Genomic DNA, 21,548 nt, shown 5'->3' with positions numbered 1-21,548 from the left:
AGAGAGAAATAATTTTACGTACAACTTTTCCAACACCTCCCCCTCCCCCATAAGCTCACCTAAAATTTAAACAAAAAAGATGTTGTTTGTGAACCTCGAGGGAACCACAATTTTGTTCATTGTTTCAATAATTGCATGTAGGAACAATGGTGTATTTAAGGTGTCTGGTTATTCTATGCATGATTGAAAAAAGCTCCCGTCTCCTTTAAGTTTGTGCATTTTACTCGGTTCAGGAACCACACAGAAAATTTAATGAGTGGGAGAAGTTTTTAACGTGTCCCCTTGAAGAAAAGTCGTGGAATTAATGCAGAGAAAAAATCTTATCTCATGGTTGCTCAGTCACTGCAGATTAGAGGTTGTTTTCCTGGTTGGTGGCACCCTGCATAATCTCAAAATCTGGAGTTTATGTGTCGTTCGTAAAGAATATCTCTGAATTGGAAAATCAGGTGCATTTACTAATTGCTCACATCTTAAAAATTATGGATCTGTCCTTGAAGGAGAATTTAACAATCTATTAAAGCCTGAATAAGAGCACTATTCTCCAGCTCCTAGATAAATAAAACAAAAACACAGCTTTAAAAACAACAAGAAGCCTCTTCACTTTTTATCTTAATGGAAGTAAACCTAATCAAAAGCCCGCGATGAATGAATCTCTGCAGGGTTTCTGTTCTTGAAGAGATTAGAGTTACAAATGCTGAAATCGTTTCAATAGGTAGGTGTGATGTTGAGCTCAGATCATGTATTTGTATGTGCTCAGCTAGAAATAAGAGTTGCTAAAATCCAATATTTGGATGAAGATTCTCCTCTTCAATGAAACCCAGCAGCCGACAGCTCCTCCAATATTCACTAATTTGTGTGTGTGTAAAGATGTCCTAGAGTGCCAATAAAGTCAGTTCCTCCCAGGAAATGCATTTAAAATACTCATTAAGGAGTGGTTGTTGCACATATGAAACAAACTGAAAGTATGTTTTTAAGAAAGTATTTTCTTGGGAAAGAAAAGCAGAGCTCTCTAAAAAGAAGCTAACTGCTTTTCCCGGATTGGACAGCCGGCCATTTGCTTCTTGCAAAAACCTAAAAGCTCAGACTGAGGTTGTTTAGCTGAAATTTGGCAAGGTTAACACGTTTTCACTACGTGTAGTCAGTCCCTGTGTTCAGAAATAGAAACAGCCTCTTGATTTCAGGAGTGGCCTGACACCTTTGCCTGAAGTTTGAATAGAAAAATATAAAAGTCGTGTTGTTCAGCTCCACCTCTGTACCAGATCTCTGGGATGTTTAATTCATTCTGCATCGCTCCAAGGAGTGGGAATCATGCCAGCCAAGGGCGCCCATTGCTTCCCCAATGGATGGTGGAGAAATTTTAATACATGCATTTAATTTTTCTGACTAATCATAGACTTGCCGGTAATTCACACGAACTAACCTGGTTGTGTACTAGGAAAAAAGAAATCACAATGTCTGATGTACAAAGCCTGTCACTCACCATATAGTAAATGAACAAATAAATCCTCCTTCTGCTGTTAAATGCCCACAAAATGTTCCTAGGATCTTCACAGGCAGCTTATGTACAGCAGCGTGTAATTCTGGGCACCCCGTTACAGCCTGCACTGCATTTGTATTCCTCCATTTGACTTCTCATCAGACACCTGACCTTTCATAACCATCGTGGGGAAGACATCCTTTTTCACCTCCTTTTTGTTCCCTGTACAAAACTTCATCCACTTGCTGTCTCAGGCTGCACGTACTCTAGAGAAACTGGGAGTGCTTCTGAGCTGTGAGACACTGAGAGCACCGGTTCTGCTACTCCTCCTCCTGTTCCATTTTCTTTCCATGGGAAGGCGACTTGGGCACGGATGGGCTCCCTGGCGTGCTCCAACCAGCTTCATGATCTGGAGGACCAAGTAAGCAGCCTCTCAAGGCGTAGTTCAAAGCTCCCAAGCAAAGATGTCGTGGGGATTTAGTGTGTCACAAATAGGAACAACAAGGAACTGAATGCTTTTTTCTTCTTTCATACGTGATATCTTGTTTTGCCAAAATAAATACACCAACTTAGTTGAGTCCACTGGTACCTCAGGATGCCTGTGGCAGCGCAGTCGGCACTTTGTGTAAATATGACCATGAAGCATTGTGCAGTGAAGGTAACAACTGGGGTTGAGGCTTCTCGTGTTGTTAGGAAAGCACCTCTGCTCTGAGGAATATACTGTCTAACTACAAAACAGAAACACCAAAGCCGATAGTGGGCACTGACAACCCAACGCAGTGCTCGTGCTGCTGGCCCGCGCTGCCTCTCTAGAGCAGTTTCAGGCGTGGGTTTGGTGAGACAGCCCTTGCTTTGTCTTCCTGAGGAGAGTGTCTCGAGCCCCTTGAACGTGCTCACAGCTTCTTGTAGGCTTTGGCTGTCTGGGGGAAATTGATAAAAGGGGATGTGTTTTCCCATGGTTATTGCTTTCCTAAAATCCTTCCAGAGTGTTGTTATTATTTGGTTTATGAAGTAGCAGTTTGTGCAATTTTATGTTGCCTGGAAAGAAACGATGATTTACTTGATTGAAGCTCCCAAAAGCAGAGAAAGCAAAAAGCATCAATCTCTCCAGTTAGAAATTCTGTAACTGGGCAGCTATAAGCTGATGTGCTTTGAGTTTCTACAAAACGTAGCTACTAGTGAACAGCCCAAATGGTAAAGCATTTTGTAACAGCATAATGCTCTCATTTTAGTCTTTCCGATCTAATTTATGACCAAGTTTTCCCTTGGGAGATGATACAATCAACTCTCCGGGAAACCACTCTGCAAATATGTTGAAGGCCAATCAGGTATTACAGATATAATGTCAAAATTCTTACTGACTTGCTAAATATGTACTCATCCATAGCTTTCCTCAGGACAGAAAGATGTTAGCTGTGAAGATGGGGCTGTTACAGAGTGGAGTCTTTGTCTAGGTCATAACATCGCTCAACATAAACAGCTTGGCATTTATTGTGTGCACTCAGGCAGCCCGTGTACCTGAAAGTTAGACACTTCCTAAGCAGATGCACAAACGGAGGAATTCTGTTTTAGACAAGAAAACATTAGGAAGTCTCTCAGATATTGCTGAAAGCCTGATCAGTTTCTCTGTTCGGATGATATTTTTAACTGAAAAGCAGGTGCAGACACCTGAGCTTAGACTAACTCAGTCAACAGCAAGAATACTTCGATACATCTTTAGAAGCTGTATTTCAAAATTTGAAAGCAAAAGGGTTTGGGTTTTGTTTTGTTTTGTTTTTTTTCCACTGTTACTTATCTATTATTTCTAGTTAATGTTCCCATTCCCACATCACGTTATTATTTTATTATTAATGTATTTTTCACATCCTGCATTGTTTTCCCAGCAATACTCTGCAAAATGAGTCAAAATACACATTTCAAAGGCTCCCCACATTTTTGTCCATCACTTAGGCGTTATTTATAGGGCTTCCTTTCCAAATGCCAGATTTGGGCATTGATGTGCAGTTTAACGGACTCTAGACCGGTATTTTTTATGGCTCCAAGCCCTCTGTAGACCCCTCTGTGATGTATATTAGTTCAGACTCAGTCTAACTTGCCTCATGTATGCAACAGCGCGATTCCTACCTGAAACTCGGTAAATAACTAACTAGACAGCAAATTCTCCTATTCTAATGCATGAAAGGTCCCACTCTTGGAATAACAAAATGTAAACCCCAACCATTCAGAAAACAAAGGCTTTAGTTCAACAACTCCCTGCAAATTATGTGGCAAAATCTTCACTTAGAAATTTACAACAGCTTTAACTAAAGATGCTTCTAACTGACTCTTACTTTAAATTTGAGGGAATGAGATGCTATGCTCAATCCATTGATCTGCTGCTCAGGATATTATTAATATTTTTTAAGCATATTACCAAAGACGACCAGATGTCTGTAAGGACAAGAGTATGATTTAAAGTTTCTACCAGCTGTCTTAAATGACTGAGTCACAGTTTGATTCTGCAGCCATAGAGCAGCGCGAGGCTCCTCAGGTACGGCTCTTAACAAATTCCTTTACCTTTAATACATCTTAAAGCAAACTGAAAGACTCCCAGAAGTTCCCATGGTTTTTGGTAACAAGTCTGAATCTAACCTGCAACTTTAGTGTTTTGGACAATAAATTCTCTGCAGCTGCCAAGGCAACTCTCGTTACAATACATGGCTTGCTTCTGGATCAGGCACCAGAAAAATGCTTTTCACAATCTACGTTCTCATATTGATCAGCCTGCTCAAACTTCAGGGGTTTTTATTGAAGCTTGTACAGCGTATCTGAAAAAGCGCTGGTGCTCAGAAGGGCTTAACATCACAATTTCACAAGTGTTGACGTAACTGAAGGATGCACAGCGTGGAAGGAGACAAGACTCGAGCTTGTTGTGGAACAAAATTCTTTCCGTGGGTGCTCTGTGTTAGCTTTGTGTCGTGTCTAAATGGAGCATCCTCTTAGACGTGAGAAATGTTAGTATGTACTACATATTTCTCATGGTTATGGATGGGGCTTTGAGAGAAGCTGGCAACAGCCATGTGCCTGAATCCTGTGAATGTGTCTCCTGAACTCCTTTGAAAATCTCAGTTTGTCGTGTCATTAAAAATTCCCAACCATCCATGAGCAATGCATGGAACAGCTAATTGAGCTCCATAAATTGCAACAGGCTGGCTATTGCCACACTTTGGATATTAGTGTTTGCCTTAGAATTAGCATTGCAAGTGCCGTACCTGCTTAGGGGCCACTTTGTGGTTATTCAGTAAACATTAATTTCTTAATTATGACAATGAAAGATATATTGCATTGCATGGGTGAAAATGCGTGAACAAATAATGAAAATTAATTAATGGTGTTTTAGGTCAGCACCACACTCACAAACGTGTCTGACTGAATTTTGTGAAGGTGGATATTACGATTGCCTTGAGAACTTGTTTAAAGTTAAGCAAGTGTTGTTGTCTTTGCAGTATTGTGGGTTTTCCTCATAATAAAAATAGGAAACAAATGTGGCCACTTGGGTGTTGCACGGTTCCAACCAGATATAAAAGCGTACCTTTTAATTGATCAAAAAGCAAATTGTGAAATGCGCTGTTCAAGTCAACTTGAGATGTGAAAAGCTTCTGAAGGAGATGACGTGGTGGTGACTATTCACATTCGTTATTTTAATGGTGACTTTGCTGTGGCATGTTAACCTTTGTTAAAGTGGAAAAAAGGACGATGCACTTAGGAAATATTTTCCCCTTTGTATCACTTGGGAATCTGACTTTCTTAGGATTTAATGTGCTGCCGCAAAGCGCACAGGTCACGTTGGAGGGTCAGCCCAGCTCCTTGGATTGAGTCAGGAGACGTCTGTTATCTGCTGGCAGCTGAGCCGCGGGAGGAGCCTTGGTGCCGCCGCCTCGTGAAATGGATATCCCCTGAAAATAGAAATTACTGTATTTGCAACAGATGGGATGAAAAGCGTTCACTCGACTTATTCCCTATGTATATCTAATTTAAAGTTCTTTGTTCTATTTCCCTGCTGGGCGTGGCACCCTGGATTCCCCTGAGGACCAAAGCACCTCCATCTCACTGCAAATAGGCGCTGGAAAAGCCAAGCCCTTTGTCTGTCTCTCAAGTGACTATGATGAATATATATTCTTTGTTTTGTTTGTTGGGCTGTTTTGTTTTTTTTTTTTAATGTTTATGATCACACTTGTTCTTCAGGTGATCCTCATCTCCTGCGCTTGTGTTTATTGGCACTTTCGATGTGAGATCAAAGCAGACCCAAAATGCACTTAGCTTTTATGAAAAAGGGGAAAATTAACCTAAAAGATAATAATTAATTGTCTGGGGTCCCACAAGCATGGGCTGACCCCTGCAGCAGGTTGCCGTCGCTCCGACTCCCGTGCTGGGGACACGTGTCTGGTCAGATGAGGCAACATGGGCTTTGCTGGATCGGGTTCAGCGACTGGATAAATAACGCATCTGCAGCTGAAATAAAAACCCACGATATAGCTCTCTTCAGTGCCTTCGCCGCAGCCTAACCTTCCCCGATAGATGTTAAGAAGACGTGGTAATGTTGATGAGAAACATCAGCTTCCCTAATCGTTCATTGATCTGTTGTTCTGAGCAGAACGATGAAGTTTTCGCTGTTATTTTGCGCTGTTTCACACAGATTCGTTTGACTTGAGCCGAAGGACGATTTAAGATGGCAAGGAACAATCTTGCCTTTTACTCCCAGCTGACAGGATAATTCAGGCTTTGCTGTTGGGACCTTAAAATGCTTTACCTGTGCTCAGCTAATATTAGTTGTAATTAAGGGAAAGGGGTTGTCTAGAGCTCGCTTTTACAGTTCATCACCTGAAAAAGAACCTCTGAAAATAACCTCTTAATTTTTGGTGTCACTTTGGCCCCCTGTTTGTCTGTTGGCCCCGCCCCTTGGCAGTGTCTGCCCCTCACGGCTGAGGGAGCGGCGGCCGCCATGTTGTGGCAGCCCCTGAGGCGCAGCAGCCGCCCGGGGCAGGGAGCTGCCTGGAGGCACCAGGAGTTTTGGGACATACGGCCTTGACTAGGTCCATTGTCATCGAAGGGTAATGTGGTTTTAGGTTTAAAAACAAAATATTGGCTCTGTTGGGGATAGTAGAGGCTGTTAGGAGACTGGCTTATAGGCTACCTACCATGCCTGGTTGTTGGATGCGGGGCAGTGCTGGGCCGTAGGGTCAGCAAGCTGTGGAGCACAGCTGCTGGTCTCCTGTCCAAAAACGTAGATGAAGAGCTTTTCTCCGGTAAATATATGAGACTTGAATCCTGTGGCTTGGTGTGGCTTTAAAGCAGCTTGCGAGGCTTTAGGATTGTCAAGAATTAATACTTCTCTTCCCCCCCGCCCCCCCGTTTGTTTCCTGATAGAAGCATGCCCTTTCTTATTTCAGGATCTGAAGCGAACAGGCCCAGTCAGAGGAGCAGACACCTTTGGCTCTTGCATCCTCAGAGGTGTCTCCTCGTCTGCTTATGAACAGCCAGGTGTCTGCTTGGGGGGCTTGATGAACAGTGTCCCTTGTCCCTTCGCAACAGCGTCTCTGAGTTTCAGCCTTGTCCTCATTCAAATCTATATGCTCATTCCCACTGCTGTACCCAGACAACTTTGGGGAGCCAAAATGTGTTTACAGAAGGAGCAGGAGTGCTATGGGAGTCTGAGCCTGTCGCTGCCTCACTCGATGGCTTCTTCACATAACAGGTCATGTCTCAGGAGCTGGAAAGGTGACAAGGAAAGGCAAGATCACGCTGGCCAGAAATTCCCAGTCGAAATAATGCTGCAATGGGGTTAGAGGGGAGTCCCACAAAATCACAGTAGTCAGCAAACAAGACTGTAGGTTGCCAGAGTTCATTTGGTTTTCCCCATCGGAAACTTTTAGCTTTAAGTCTGTTGTTGATGAATCTGCTTCTTTCCATTCCAGTTTAGGTTATGGGAACAATTGCATTTATTGGCACCCTTGTCTCCTTTTTTCTTTCCTGAAGGACAGACTCATGAGAAATGTGTTTTTGCAAGGACCTCCAGCCCTGGCAGGAGAATCAAACTAGGAGGTGACACTCAAAGCTACCACTGCTGTGAATCACTCCACCTTCTTGGTGGGACATAAATTAATGTCGAAGCAAAAGCAGCTCAAATAGAGCATTAGGATACCTGAGCTTCTACCTGAGTTCAGGATACCTGAACAGGAAAGTGTTCAACCTTCTATACAAAGGATGGGAGGTTCAAATCACGTCTAACCTTGGCATGAGTTGAGAGGAGGAGATCAGGCTGTCTTATCCCGTCTGGCATGAGGATTTGTGAGTCTGCATGGAAGACAACAGGCATCTTTGCAGTGACTCCAACAGGGCTTGGAGTGAGCTCCAAGTGGGCAGGCATCCATTTTCAGTAAGAATCACATCAAAAATAGCAGTGACTGTCAAAGTGACACCATTGCCCATGAGTGGCCAAAGCCTGAGCTGCCTGCTGCACTCCCAGTACGTTTTTTCAAGCTGTACCAATCAGAAAACACACCATGCTGCAAAACGTGTTATCGCTCTGCCTCTTTTCATTCAAATTTGAATTAAAAAATATAATAAACCCCTTAGGTTTATTTTCAGAATTTTGATTTGCAAGGATTAACATCAAAGTTTCTCTAGCAAAGAATAGGTGCTGCAATAGTGATGGAAGCTATGGGACTGGAAAGGACCTTCTGCTTTCAAAATACATGCCATAATTTGTCATTTCAGTTGGATAAACCAAACAAACAAAGTACGAAGGCTTCTGAGTTAGGGGTGGCAGTTCACAATTATCAACAGCAAAACTTTGTCCTTTTCTTCTCTTTTTTTTTATTTATTTAATATTTTAGTTTTGGAATGAAGATTTGCTGGTGAGGGTGTGTGTGTGTAATTTCAGTGCCATGCTGATTTAGGGCCCTTTCAGGTGGACTTGCTGTACGGCAGTAAATAAGGCATACTCTAAAAATAGAAAACGTGGTTATAAATGACAAAAATTGGTAGGGAGGACTTGCTCAGATGCAGTTTTGGAACGGCTTTTGATTTTTTTCAACTCCATTCCAAGTTAAACATCCCTTTAAATTAATTAGAGCAATCATAGTATACCTAAAATATCAGTGGAGAAATTGAAGCCTTGAGTATAATATTAACATTACCTAAATTCTGACGACAGGCTAAAAAAGCCAGCTTCAGGAAGTTCTTGCGTATGATGAAAAACAAATTCCTGACCAAACTGGCTAAGCTGAAATGTCTGAAAGCAAAGAGCTATCATGAAAGTGCTGGAAAGCTTCTGATTATAATGGAATCAGTGTCCCAGGGTATAATGCAGCTCTACATTTAATATTGAGCTACTGAACCGTACTTCTCAACCTAGCTCAACTCACTGGGTTCTCATCAGAGTCCTGTAATGACACTGTGCTCTGTTTAGATGCCAAGCAAGTCTTGAAATAGTTCCAGCGCTTTTTCAGAAGCTTCAGCTGAGTACAGACGTCTGACTTTAGAAGGACAGCTAGTGCCTAGAGTTTGTGGCATATAAATCCTTCCTTATGTATACTGCCACACTTGTTAATAATCTTATGAACTTTTAGAAACGTAATTAAAAGGCACTTACATGCTTACGTATGAAATCATGGCAACAGCGCTGAACCAGCAAAACAAAAGCCCGTCCTTTGTGCTGCAAATCCGTGTTGCCTTTCTTTATTAATGATACATACACATCACATTTAATTCGATGCCTGCTATTGTTTGACTGTTTGTTTTTATTACGGTATTGACTGGAGTCCCCATCATGTTAGTTATAGTCTGTGCACGTTACGCTAAGCAGAATTTTTCTTTCTGTGTATTATTTAAGGTATTGACTTTGCCAAAGGGAAGAAAAAAGTGCATGCGTTCACTTAAGCACACAAGTAGTTATATCAATTTTTGTCCATTAAATATACATACCCACATAAATATCTGCATATACAGTGGTTGCAGGCTGTTGTAGGCATGGAATTAGGTGAGACGTGAAAACTGTAGTGGAGAGAGCCTTTCCACATGGAGGTGCCGTTTCTGGGAGCAGCTCTGGGCAGAAGTATCCCTCAGCCTGTGTGAAGTCCTGCTGAGGATGGTGTTGAAATGACACTTTTCAAAGGCATTTGCAGATTTCTAGGCCATTTATTTAAATTGCTTAGAATGAAATTTGTTTTCTAAGAGAACATACTTTTAAATCTTTTTTTTCCTTTCTAAAAACATCTTAGTTCAGTTAACCATTTGTACTTCAAAAAACTGTGTCTAATTACTGGGTTCGGGGTGTTTTTGTCCTTTACAACCCAGGCAATCAGTTTCTGAGTATGAGCAGGAGGGTTATTGAGTAGCTCATCTAAAGCAGACAGATTTCACCCAACCCAAAGATGTAGCCATCATTTTGCTAAAGGTTTTGATACCTGTTTCGGTCAGAGTCTGGGATACATAGTATGTACAGTTCCAGTACTTCCAAATGAAACTTGGTGTTGAATCTTGGTAAATGTTCGGTGATTGATTTCATTAGAAGTACAAAAGTGGGCGCTAATACATCTGTGCTTTGTCTTTATTTATTCTTCCAAACCTGCCCCTCCATTTCAACCATCCTTTCCTGTTTGATAGTGTCTCTCTCACTGCGTGTTGTGTCCCTTCAGTCTCACCCTGGAAAGAGCCGTTACTTGCAGACAATCTTACCTGAACTGTGGCGTTGCCCCAGTGGATTCTGATGAGGTCCTGCAGAGGCCTTTGACCTGGTCTCTGCTTTGAGTTCTGCAAAGTCATCCTTTCATGCGTCTTTAATACTTACTGTGAATTTCTTCTCAAGTTTAATAAAACTGAAAAGAGTATCTACCTCTTTATCTTCTAGTTTTCCAACCAGTATCTGTAATAAACTGTTAAATTGAAACAGAAATGTGGTTAAGAGGTTGAAACAGAATTTGTTTTCCAAAGTTTTGGTTTTTTTTTTCTTGGATACCACCATCTCATACTAAAGCATCCACTGCATGAGAAATTCAGAACAATTAAAAATGGACCATTTCTAATGCGTTTGTTTAATTTTTGTCTTTCAGTCTATCCGAGAAGTCACAGGCTATGTTTTGGTGGCTTTGAATCAATTTGAATACCTGCCGTTGGAGAACCTGCGCATCGTTCGTGGGACCAAACTCTATGAAGAGCGATATGCTTTGGCGATATTTCTTAACTACAGAAAGGATGGTAACTTTGGACTCAGGGAACTTGGCTTGAAGAACTTGACAGGTAAGTGAAACTCACAAATGTTATGGATTAATTGCAATAAAAAAATGAGCTTGTTGAATATTTGTCCCAGTGCCCTCAGTCACTTGCATTCTGCAAATAACAGAGGTACCCCAACAGGCTGGCAGTTGTACATTGTTTGAGAGGCTCGTTGATACTTCATTTAATTCCTTTTTTGGTTCATAACTGTACTTTTCTCAGTGCTGATCAAAGGCTGTGTATGGAATTCATGCCAAGAGCACACTCGAAACAAAAACAGTAGTTGAAAGAGTAGATGAGCTTTTTTCTTAGTTTCGAGAACATGAGCATGTTGGTTTCCTTGTGATCCTTGGTTATTGCACATGTGTTGCCTTAGGTGTTAGGTATTTTCTGCCAAGTTAGCTCAGATGTAGCATCCCCTCTACCTGTGCTCTTGCTGCTGCTGTGTCACCACCCTTGCTGCTGCACGTTGGTGTGGGAGGAGGGAAAGAGGGTGGGATGGGGACACTGTATTTTCAGTGTATTTAATTTTAGAACCCCCTTTTCTAAGCAAAATTAGTGTATTATATATAGTGAGAAAAGCGCTTATTTTCTTGAGACAAAAATTTAAGCCAAGTCCATGGTTTTATGTTCATTTGTAAATTCAGGGCTGGATCATCATGTGGGGTAGATCAACACTTCATTTCTCCCAGGTACGGATCTACAGTCCAGTGGTGTGGGAGATTAAAAATTGGCTAAATATCACTCGACTGTAACTTAAGTGCAGGCAGTGGCAAACTCTTTTTAGGGAGTTCACTGGAAGTATTTTATTTATACCTGATTTGTCATCAGCTATGATCATTTCTACCCTAAGCTTTAGTGATTATGAAATTATTTCTGCTAGTGGCTAAACGCTGACTGAAAATCACTGACCTGAGCTGGATGTGGAGTGTGAACCTGAATACAGAGAGGTGGGAGCCTTCTGAACTATATTTAGGCACTCTTCAGTCTCTGCTTTTTTTCATGTCGCGTATTCAGAGCAGCACGCAAATGCTTTACAGTTCCTTGTTGTGCAAGCCTCACCAGGCCGTACAGCTGAGCTTTTCAAAAACGGGTGGGAAAAGGAGGCTTGAAATATTTTACAAAATAAAACCGTTTGGGCTGACTTTTTCTGATCAGTCTCTTTCTTCTGATCATATTTTTAACAATTTTCTTTACTGAGACCATCACAAGACCATCAGAGTGCTTCCCAAGGTCTCCAAATCCCTGCAATCTACTACTTTTCTCTCTGTCACTGTCATAATCCAATTTCCTCCTCTTCCGTTCCCACATTTCTTCCCATCTTTCTGATTTAGGGTGTTCACTGTGACTGTCTATGCCTTCACATAATACAGAGTCATGGCATTGGGTAATAATAGTATTATCTGTATCTTCATATACTTTTTCTTGTCTGTGGGACAAAAAATGCTTTGTAAAAGACATGAGGTGGGTGGAAACTGAGACAGAGGTGATGTGAGGCCAAGGCCAGAGAAGGACTGGGACTCTTTCCTCCTGGGTCTGAGGCTGCTGTTTTGCCAGGAAGCGAGGGTTGTATTTTCAGTGCTTGTTTAGCCATGTCTTTGCTGCTCAGTAAGGTAAAAAAACCTTATCTTGTAGGCCCCAGCTCAAGATTTTCTTCTTGAACCAGCTGCCCTGCACCAATAGGCAGTTCCTCCAGCTCCAGAGATTCTCTCTGGAAGCTGCTTTTACGTGATAGGCACAGCACCAAAACTGCCCTGCAAATAATTAGACTTTCTTTTCAGGTGTCACGAGAAAACCTGCCTTAGCTCAGCCTCTGAGTCTTTCCTAACATGAGATCATCACAGACACTTCATCTGATTTAGGTGTTTACAAAGCCCTCTGATGGGATTATTTGGCTCAAAATGTATTGTTGTCTCTTGGAAGAGAAGTGCCCTAATAACACTAGCTTGTCTCCACTGAGCACTTAAAATAGCTTCTGGGTGCTGAATATGAGCCAGCGTGTGCTTCAAAATACTCTTAATATTTTCTAGATAGCGTGTGCCAGGGCCTCACGAGTCTCTTCAGCAGCTGTTCTTTGACCATTTTGTATACTGGCTAAGATGCACCTGGCTATTTTAACCCATAACCTGCTTCGTGTTGCAAATGCTCTCCCTGGAGCATATTAGTTTATTTTCCTGATACATCTTTATCATTAGGAGCTGCATAAAAATAACTGGTGGATGTGCGAGCCAGTGATGTTGCAAGGCTGCAAGAGATCAGCTGTGCCTGAACCTATCCTGTGTCAACTAACTGCTCTGTATTTGCATCAGAAAGAACCAGTGATTTGTCATTAAATTAAAGATGAAGCAGCCCCTTTGAGTTTGCATCCTTCAAGCTTCTAGTCCACTGCAGATTTCAAGAGATTGGCTTTTGAATGGTGTATCTCTTCCACTTGCGTAAAATGTAAACATAACTCTTGCCTTTCATGTGAAGAAATGTCTTTCCAGAGCTTATGCCTTGTTCACAGAAGTTTGGAAAGTTCTGTTCTTACTTGTGCAGTGTCTGGCTAATGGGATCCTGAGGGTATTTCTGCCCAGTACTGCACAGTATACAAATACAAATGCTACTTCCTGTGTTAAATAAATGAGGAAGCTGCTCTCACCTGCAGATTATCCTCAGACTTAACCAGAGACAGGGTTTCAGCCTCCACAGTACCACTGCGTTATTTTCAGTGTGTTGTTAACAGCTGTGTTTTTATTGCCAGATATTTCTCTCAAATTTTCATATTTAAATGTAACTTTAAATGCTTGAATTACCTCCCTTACGCTATAAAAAAATGACAGCTATGAAGGCAGTAAGTTTTATCTCACACAGAAAATAAGATCCAGTTCTTACTTTATAATGTCTGTCAACCCAAAAGGGAGTTTTGTTTGTGTAGCTCAGGCCAGGACTGTGTCCTAAAATTCATGTGACACTTGCAGAAACTCTTACCTATAAGAACCCTTTTCTCACTTGTTTGAAAAATTTAGGCAATGGTTCCACAGAAGTGTCAAAAACAAACAGACACTGAACTAATGAAGTGACTGCTGCCATCTCAGCTGGATGCATCTCAGCTTGCAGATTCAGCTGCCAAGTGGCCTTAAAGTAAAAAGGAAGGTTTGACATACTGAATGTATTATTCAGCCTGAGATTAGCAGAATAGCCGATGCTGAGGGAGAAGGTATGCCACCTTCTTCCATTCATTGCCTGTGAGCTAGTGCAAATCATCCCTGTCTTCCCCAGGTAGCTAGGCAGTCAACCTTAACTTATCCAATGAAAGGGCATAATCATTGTTCACACTTTGAGTACTCCAAATATAGAGAATACCTGATGGCTGCGTTTCATTACGGCATTTATCTTCATGAGTGGGGAAAGAGGGATAACTCACAAGTGCCAGAACCACTTATGAAGTGTCCCATATTTTCCTCTGAGTGAAGATGAATAAAAGAGATCTATGGCAAATGATGTATCTTTGACTGAGCAGTGATAACCTCATCTACCCTATTAGCCTTGGGGACAGAGGCTGCCCCGCGTGTGCCTGTGCAACCACTGAATTCCTTTAATATATCAGAATAAAATGGGCTCAGCAGTGATTAGTTCAGTAATCCAAAAAAGCAGCAAAATGGGTAGTTTCTTATCTGCTTGTTTTGCAGGAATGCAGGTAGATTCAAAATTAAGATAACTGAGGTTCAAGTGACAAATGCATATTGTAGCTGAAAGGATTTGGTTAGTGATAGCCAAAGAAAGGAAATCTGATTTGATGGGCAGGAGAATCATAGGGAAAGGACAATCTTCACTGCGTGTAGAAAGTGATCTGTTGTAAATTTCCCCTTCTACAGATTTTTGTAGTAGGTTTTGGTTTTTTAGGATTTGATAAAATTTATTTTTAATTGTTCTATAAAACAAAATTTTCAAGTTCTATGGTCATATCTATAACATTTTCATTTTCTTTTTTTCCCCCACAAGAAATAGAAAATGCTTAAGGGGTGCTTTAGAGGAGGGAGAAAAAGAATATCTCTTACGAAAACAGATTGCTTTTCAATTAGCTTCTTGGTTGTTTTTTTAACAAGGACTGCACATTCGCTATAATTACATTGCGGCTTGATCAGGTTGGAGGGAGGGGCACAGTAGGAGTAGAATTTCCTTTCAGCCTTATTCACTGTGCACATTTTGGACTTAAAGTGTTTTTGGAAATCTTATTTTGATACCCGCTCAGGGCCTGTGCTGTGTGACTGCACATAAAGCATTTTTGCGGCAGGAATTAAGGCCACCCCCTTTTTATTGCCTTGATCGCAAAGCCCCCAGCTTGTGTCGGCAAGACCTTTCCTTGGAGCACACACACACTGCATGAGCCACTGCTCAGTTCCTGGTGTTCAGAGAATGCCCGTGTGTGACACCCAGCCTTAGTGGACGAGAATGGGCTATGCTGATTGTGGCATATTCCATAATCAGTGCAACTTCATACTAGTGGGGCAAGCTGGGAAGAAAGCAATATGTAACTTGCCTCAGGCTTCCTATGCAACAGGTGGGCAAGGGACTGCATCTCTAACCTCAGAGAGGTGTTGCTAGGATACATGGAGGAATGAGGAATTAGTTTAAAAAAATCCCTTTGGTACCCTCTGCGTGCAGGGCTGCTGCAGGAGTTATCTGCCCTGTAGAAAAAGCTGCAGTGGCTCTGTGGCTGCCCAGGAGGGCTCCTTTCCTTATGTCCTTGGAGCTGCACAGGCCACAGAGGCATTTATATCCCAGCACATCTTTGCTGACCAGCCACTAGGTAGGAGAAATGGGAGGAACACTTTGAGCAGGGCTGTGCTTCTCTTGGGAAAGGAGGGCTCTTCTGTGTGGTGGCACAGACCTCATGGGCATGGTGCAGGACCTGCCACGGGTTCCCTTTGCTCACCTCACCCTGTGGAAAGAAGGGCGAAGGCTTGTGGCTGCCCCCATGGTCATAAATGCAAGTGTGCCTGCTCATGCATGTCTGTCTCCTCTCCCCCAAGACACCATTAGGCTTCTTCCTTGAAAAAAAATTGCCCCATCCCAGCTACTGCTCTTCTCGAACATTGTAGGTGTGATTTGACAGCCAGGAGAGTCCGCAGACTGATCTCTGCTGGCAGTCACTATGCAGCCACCCTGTGCTGAGCACGAAGGCAGTTACTAGTGCGGGTTCGGGCTGCTCCCTGACAGTTGGCATCAGTGCCTGGGAACGCTTCCAGGCACTCCCTGGCTTACGGCTGCAGACGTGGCCCCAAGGAATCCCAGTTAAGGGAGCTGCAGGCTGAGAAGCAACTGCCTCCAGCTAGCAGAAAATTGCTCACAGGTGTTATCAAGGCAAATAGGTATATTGTATATGGCCAGAAATAAATACTGATTTTGAGCCCTATGAGATTTATACTCGTGAGTTTATTATGTTCAGTAACAAGGGTAAGACATATTTTTAAAATTTCAGTAAGGTTAGAATTTTGCACAATCTCTCTGAAGGATTTGGATGTGCTTTTGTCATGCTAAATGGCGTACCTAATGTCTGTGATTCTTTGCAACTTGTTAATCAACTTTATGCTCAGTTTTATTTCTTCCAAAGGACTTTACTGTTTTCAGTTCTGTCTCTAGTGTTAGAAATGCTCAACCTTGTTTGGAATGATTATGGCAAGGAGTTAAACAAAAAAACCCCATCATAGTAATGATATATTGGTAAATGTTTTGAATTGGAAATTCAAAGGATCCCAGAGAAAGTTTTTTACTGGTGTTCCCCGGTCCCCCAGTACTTTCCCATAAACTATGAAATGCATATAGTGGATTGCAAATGGTCTAAAACAGTTTAATGAAAGTAATACGCAGAATGTTTGACGTGAGCCTCCAGTGTCATGCAGCAGGATAACTTCACATCGCACAGCTTCTTCTGCAACAAAACAGGGCTTAAAATCATGGGGAGGAGAAACTAGGCCAAATCCTTAGCTGGTGTAAATTGGCTTGCTTGCTTTGACTTCATAATGAATTGAAATTTAAATTGCCCTTTACTTTCTTCAGTGGATAATTTAATTCACGCTTTAATTTATAAGTTAACTAGTGCCTAACACCCACTTAAGCCCTTTTAAGGATGTTGTGTTCAGGGTGCTCTGTCAGGATTAATACCAGTTAATGACAGCTGACTCAAGGCATGTCTACACCATGCAGCGGAGCTCTGTACAGGGATCCCTTAGCTAGAACCGAGCCTAGCTAGATTTAGAAACAGTGTTAACCACACCACTGGGTCATGTGCTTGCGCTAAATAACCTGGCAAGGTGGGCACGGCCGATTGCTCCTGTCTGACTATGGTCTCTGCACACAGAAGCACGTTGTCCTGGGATTTCAGGGTCTTAATTGTATGGCTGCTGGGTGAAGAAGGGTGGTGGACTGGAAGGAAGGACTGGGGTCTAGAGTAGATAGAAGAAATCCTTCCTAGCCCTGTGGTAACCTACACCTCTGCTGCTTTCTGTTGTGAATCACCACTTCTACAGCAGAGCCGATAATACTTGCGTACTTTAATTAGTCTAATTTTGATAGTTTCGTATGAAAATGCTACTCAGAGAGGACCTGATACAATGTGGACTTCAACTTTTAACACTGACAAACGTTAGTTTAAATGTCATTATGAAAAACATCCAGGTATGCTGCTGCCATTGTCACCTGATAATGCCATGTAAAATAATAACGCCATTCATTCTCTTTTCTTGGCAGTTTCTCGTTTTCACCTCTCTGCAGTCGTTCTCTCTATCTGTGAATTTTTCAATTATGAAGTAAGAAATTCTCTGTGTTCTGGAGGTGTGAAACACCCTTTAGCTTTTTAGAAATATGGGCAATCAAGATAAATCCAGTAATACTGAAGCCTTCTAGTAATGGAGTAGCTTTGCCTGACTTCAGTGACTCGAGAGCTTTAGCAGCATAGGGATTTCTCTGGCTACATGCTTCACAGGGAGTTAAACATCTGAGCAGAGTAATCCCTCCATTTCAATCACTCGGGTCAGGAATGGGTGGCATTTCAAAACATCCAACTTTGGCAGACAGATCTGTGTCAGGCTACACTATAACTTAAGTAAAATGCAATAAGTATTACAGTGGGGAAGAAATTGTACAGTTTATAGCAACAGCGCTGCTGAAAATATATATCCCAGCTCCCCACCTGCTTGGAAAGGAAAGAAAGAGATGGATTGTAATCCACAACCCAGGCCAAGTTCTGGTCTTGACTAAGCATTTTAGAAATTAAAATCCTTGCTACTCCAGTAATGTATCTTCTTCAGTTCAGATGAATGAAAGAAACATTAATTTCAGTGGGTTTTATTATTTTTTTTCCCCCCCTCTTTCTCTCTACAGTCTTCTGAATTCATTGATTTTCATAGTTCCTTCTGACAGGCTGCAGCTGACAAGGAATTCGGTGCTTTTGTAAAATAATTAAAGTCTTGCGTTACAAGGGGAATGTAACCTATCAGCACTCCCTAGCAAAAGGCAGGTTACTGAGCAAGATAGTTCAGTTGCCATGGGGTGACGGGCTCGCTCTGTCAGCCCGCTGCTGGGATGTGAGCTGTGAGCCACTGGTGGGGCAGAGGGACCAGCTGGCAGCAGTGTGGGGCTGCTGATGTTTAGGGCTCCAAATGGCATGAAACTCTGGGGATCAGGTGTCAAGTGTAGTGCCTTTGCTTAAAGATCAGCAAAGCTCAGCAAAGGCATTTCAGTGGCTTTGCAGCATATGTCTACAAGGCAGCATATGCTTACAGAGCTGGATTTAAACCTAAATCTGAGAGTGAACTCCCTTTTCTAGCTTTTCTTGCCAACCTAGAGTTGGGGTTTGGACACCGTTCATTGCAAACACTAAAGTTCCACTGAGTTCAAAGAAGGTTGGATGAGACCCCTAGGTTTGCACAGTGGAAATAATTGGTGTTCCTAGGATATTTTCATGCCTGTTCATTTTCATGTCATTTGCTGCAGAGGAAAATTCCCTAGAAACTTTATATGGAGAGACTAGAGAGGCGCTGAACCAAAACCTGTTTTATTTAATACATCTAGCTCCAGGGAAGTCCTTGCAGACAGAGGAGGCAGAGAAGCCTCAGCACAGGGGCAAGACTGTCACGTAGCCTTTACTGCCTGCAGACTGACAGAGGCAAGTGCTCCCACTTTCTTGGCCAACTCCATCCCAGGCTGCTTGTTCCTTGCCTACACACAAACCTGTTTCTTGCATCGTCACAAGTCTCAGCCTGGCCTGCACTGGAACTATTCTTGTCAAAACCAACATGGGGTAAACTTGGGTGGGTCTGCAGCAGCCTCAAGATGTTCAGCAGTGCAGGGCCAGGAGTGAGCAGCAGTTCATTAAGAGTTCACCTGAAACTGCGTTTGATCATACAAGCTTTGTATGTTGGGTCGTGAAAGGGAAATGCGGCTGTTATGAGGATGCATTGTGTGTTGGTCTACGAAAGAAGAGGTTCCAGCAGATTGAACGTGTCTGCAATGCTATGCTGACACATCCTGCCTGCAGTTTCCAGGGTGAGGAAAACTCTTCTGTTGGCTTATCCACATAAGCACTGCTGATGAATTTGCACACAGATAACAGCACTTCCTGATGGGGAGCAAGGACTTTGCCGGCAGGAGCTTTCCTTACATGACTGGGGGAAGTAAAAAGGACCGACAACTACAGCTGTCTCCAGAGACCCTTTCTGGCCTGTCTCATTTGCTACCCACACCTTGCCCCCCAGGAATGGACGTGATGACAGGGATGCATTCAAGGGCAGCAGTTTAGGCAGCTGGGCATGCTGTGATTGTGCTTTGTAAACATTGAAACATGCAGCCACCTGCCCTGCACCTCTGCAAAGCCACTGAGGCAAATGCAAAGATGGGCAGGAAAAGGTAACCTTGAGTGGAACATAAAAATAGAAATGCAGACCTGTAGAAGAAGGGAAATCACCGTGTGAACAGAGGTAAGAAACTGGGAAACACCCAAGTACGTGCCCCACAATCTAATGGCAGAGCAGAAGGACTCATCTGAACTGTGACTGCATTACGGATGAAAGAGCAGACAGGCTGTGCAGGAGTGCTGCTGATACAGAACTGCTAGAGTGCCCTGGGACTCGAGACTGCCCGGTCAGTCCCACCTAGCTTTGCAAGAGCCGCTTTCCATATAAAATGAATTTTGATTGGTCTGAAGTGACAGCGTGAGGTAATCAGAGCAGGAGGCAGGTAATGTGTGTGGACGCAGAGCTGTCCGTGGGCTGTAGGAGCCTTTTGTGCATTGCTAGGAATGTGCCTGCAGGCATGGAGTGGGGGAACAAAGGTATCAGATGAGGAGAACACGCTGGAGGCCTTTTTCTTTGATGTTTGGAAATTGCTCAAGGGGCTGTCTTCTCTGAAACCCCTTTGCCTTCCTTTTTTTTCTTCTCTTTTTTTTCTTTTTTCCCTTTTTTTTTTTTTTGTCTTTTTCCCCTTGGTGAAACTTTCATAGATGTGCTTTTGTTTCTTTAAGGCTTAGAAGCAAGAGGGCGTCCATCTGGCCAATCATCGTACAAACGTTGTGCTCATGCTGGAGTTCCCCTGAGAGCCAGCTTCTGCTTCTGCCCATCAGAAATAGCACAGCACGTGCTTTGGGTTTGAAACTGCTGATACTCCCAACCCGGGGGCACAGAAGGAAGGGCAGCATCAAAGACAGCTCTGTCTACTGTGCTGGAGAGAGGACATCATGGTGCTGGTTTGGGGGTTTTTTGTGGTGGTGTTTTTTAACTGGTCAGCCGGGCATGCCTTCAGATTGATGCTAAAGGCTGTGAAAGCTCTGGGAGCTGGTTCCATCACAGTGTGGGGTCTGTAGAGTCAGTCGGCTTCGAAAATGGCTCAGGGGCATGGGTACCTGAGGGCAGGATGCAGAGGCCGAGTTTCCATGGAGAGGTTCAAGATGTTCTTGCCATAAGTATTGCACAGGGTGAAAGAAGCTCATCTGCTCTGATCTCCTGTATGTAGACTTCAGTTAGAGCTAGTAGCAGATTTTTTGAGAAATTTTTTTAAATTGAAAAATGTCTGTTAGGGAAGCTTTCTTTGAGAAAGGAGTAGTTTAAAACAAGGGGAAAAGTGCTGAAATTATCAGGCACCATCTTTCATTTAAAACTGTGTGGCGTATGATATTTAACAGCTTTTCATGCTTTCTTCTATAAATTAACTCACATTTTCAACCAAACAAATTGAAATAATTTGTGTTAATTGAGCAATAATAATTGAATCTGTTTTAGACAGAGTTTTCTTTCCCATTGGATTTCAGCTCATTGAAGTGTCTATCTGGTGTTGGCTGTTTACCTGGTCTAGGAAATGAAAGGTTTTAAAAACCCTTAAAAAGGGTTGAAAAGTTGTTTTCTCTCATGTTTCATCCCAGTATCAGTCATGAGATACTTCCTTTCTTGTGAGAGTGTGTCCAATGGAACATAGATATACAGAGCAAGTTGTAAATGAATCAGCTGCTGGTTGTGGCGCAGGTCGATCACCATGGTTTGACATCAGCTACCTGCTTCTTGGCAGGGTAAATTGTTTTTTTTCGGGAGCTGCTTGCTGCCATCTTTGAACTTGCCCAGTAGCTTCAGGCTACTGTGGATGTCCCTAGAGCAGGTGGCAGTCACTTCTGAGGTTACACTGGATGCATAGCCCTAACTTCTGTGCATCTCTGCTAATTTTTAAGTGATATGACAAACTCTGGGTTCACAGTATGTCTCTGTTTTGTTCTGGAGTGCAGAATTAAATGCAGGAGCACATTGTGTCTTGGAGTGATGCCCTAGTTTTACTGTTGTTGTAATTTCTT

The 21,548-nt window shown here is 42.6% G+C and overlaps 1 protein-coding gene across 5 annotated transcripts in view; it reads left to right on the top strand.

The window, feature by feature from the left end:
• ERBB4 (erb-b2 receptor tyrosine kinase 4) overlaps window positions 1-21,548 on the top strand; it is a 630,546-nt gene that overhangs the window by 314,965 nt on the left and 294,033 nt on the right. For all 5 annotated transcript variants that reach the window (XR_010071879.1, XM_063340408.1, XM_063340406.1 and 2 more), the window contains exon 3: window positions 10,570-10,756. Coding sequence is in view for 4 of the 5 variants with exons in the window: in XM_063340408.1 (XP_063196478.1) it covers window positions 10,570-10,756 (187 nt within the window). In the remaining variant the exon portion in view is untranslated. The remainder of the gene's footprint in view (window positions 1-10,569; window positions 10,757-21,548) is intronic.

The sequence above is a fragment of the Chroicocephalus ridibundus genome, chromosome 7, assembly GCF_963924245.1.
Source record: "Chroicocephalus ridibundus chromosome 7, bChrRid1.1, whole genome shotgun sequence".
NCBI lineage: Eukaryota > Metazoa > Chordata > Aves > Charadriiformes > Laridae > Chroicocephalus > Chroicocephalus ridibundus.
This window is presented reverse-complemented; position numbering and strand designations above follow the sequence as displayed.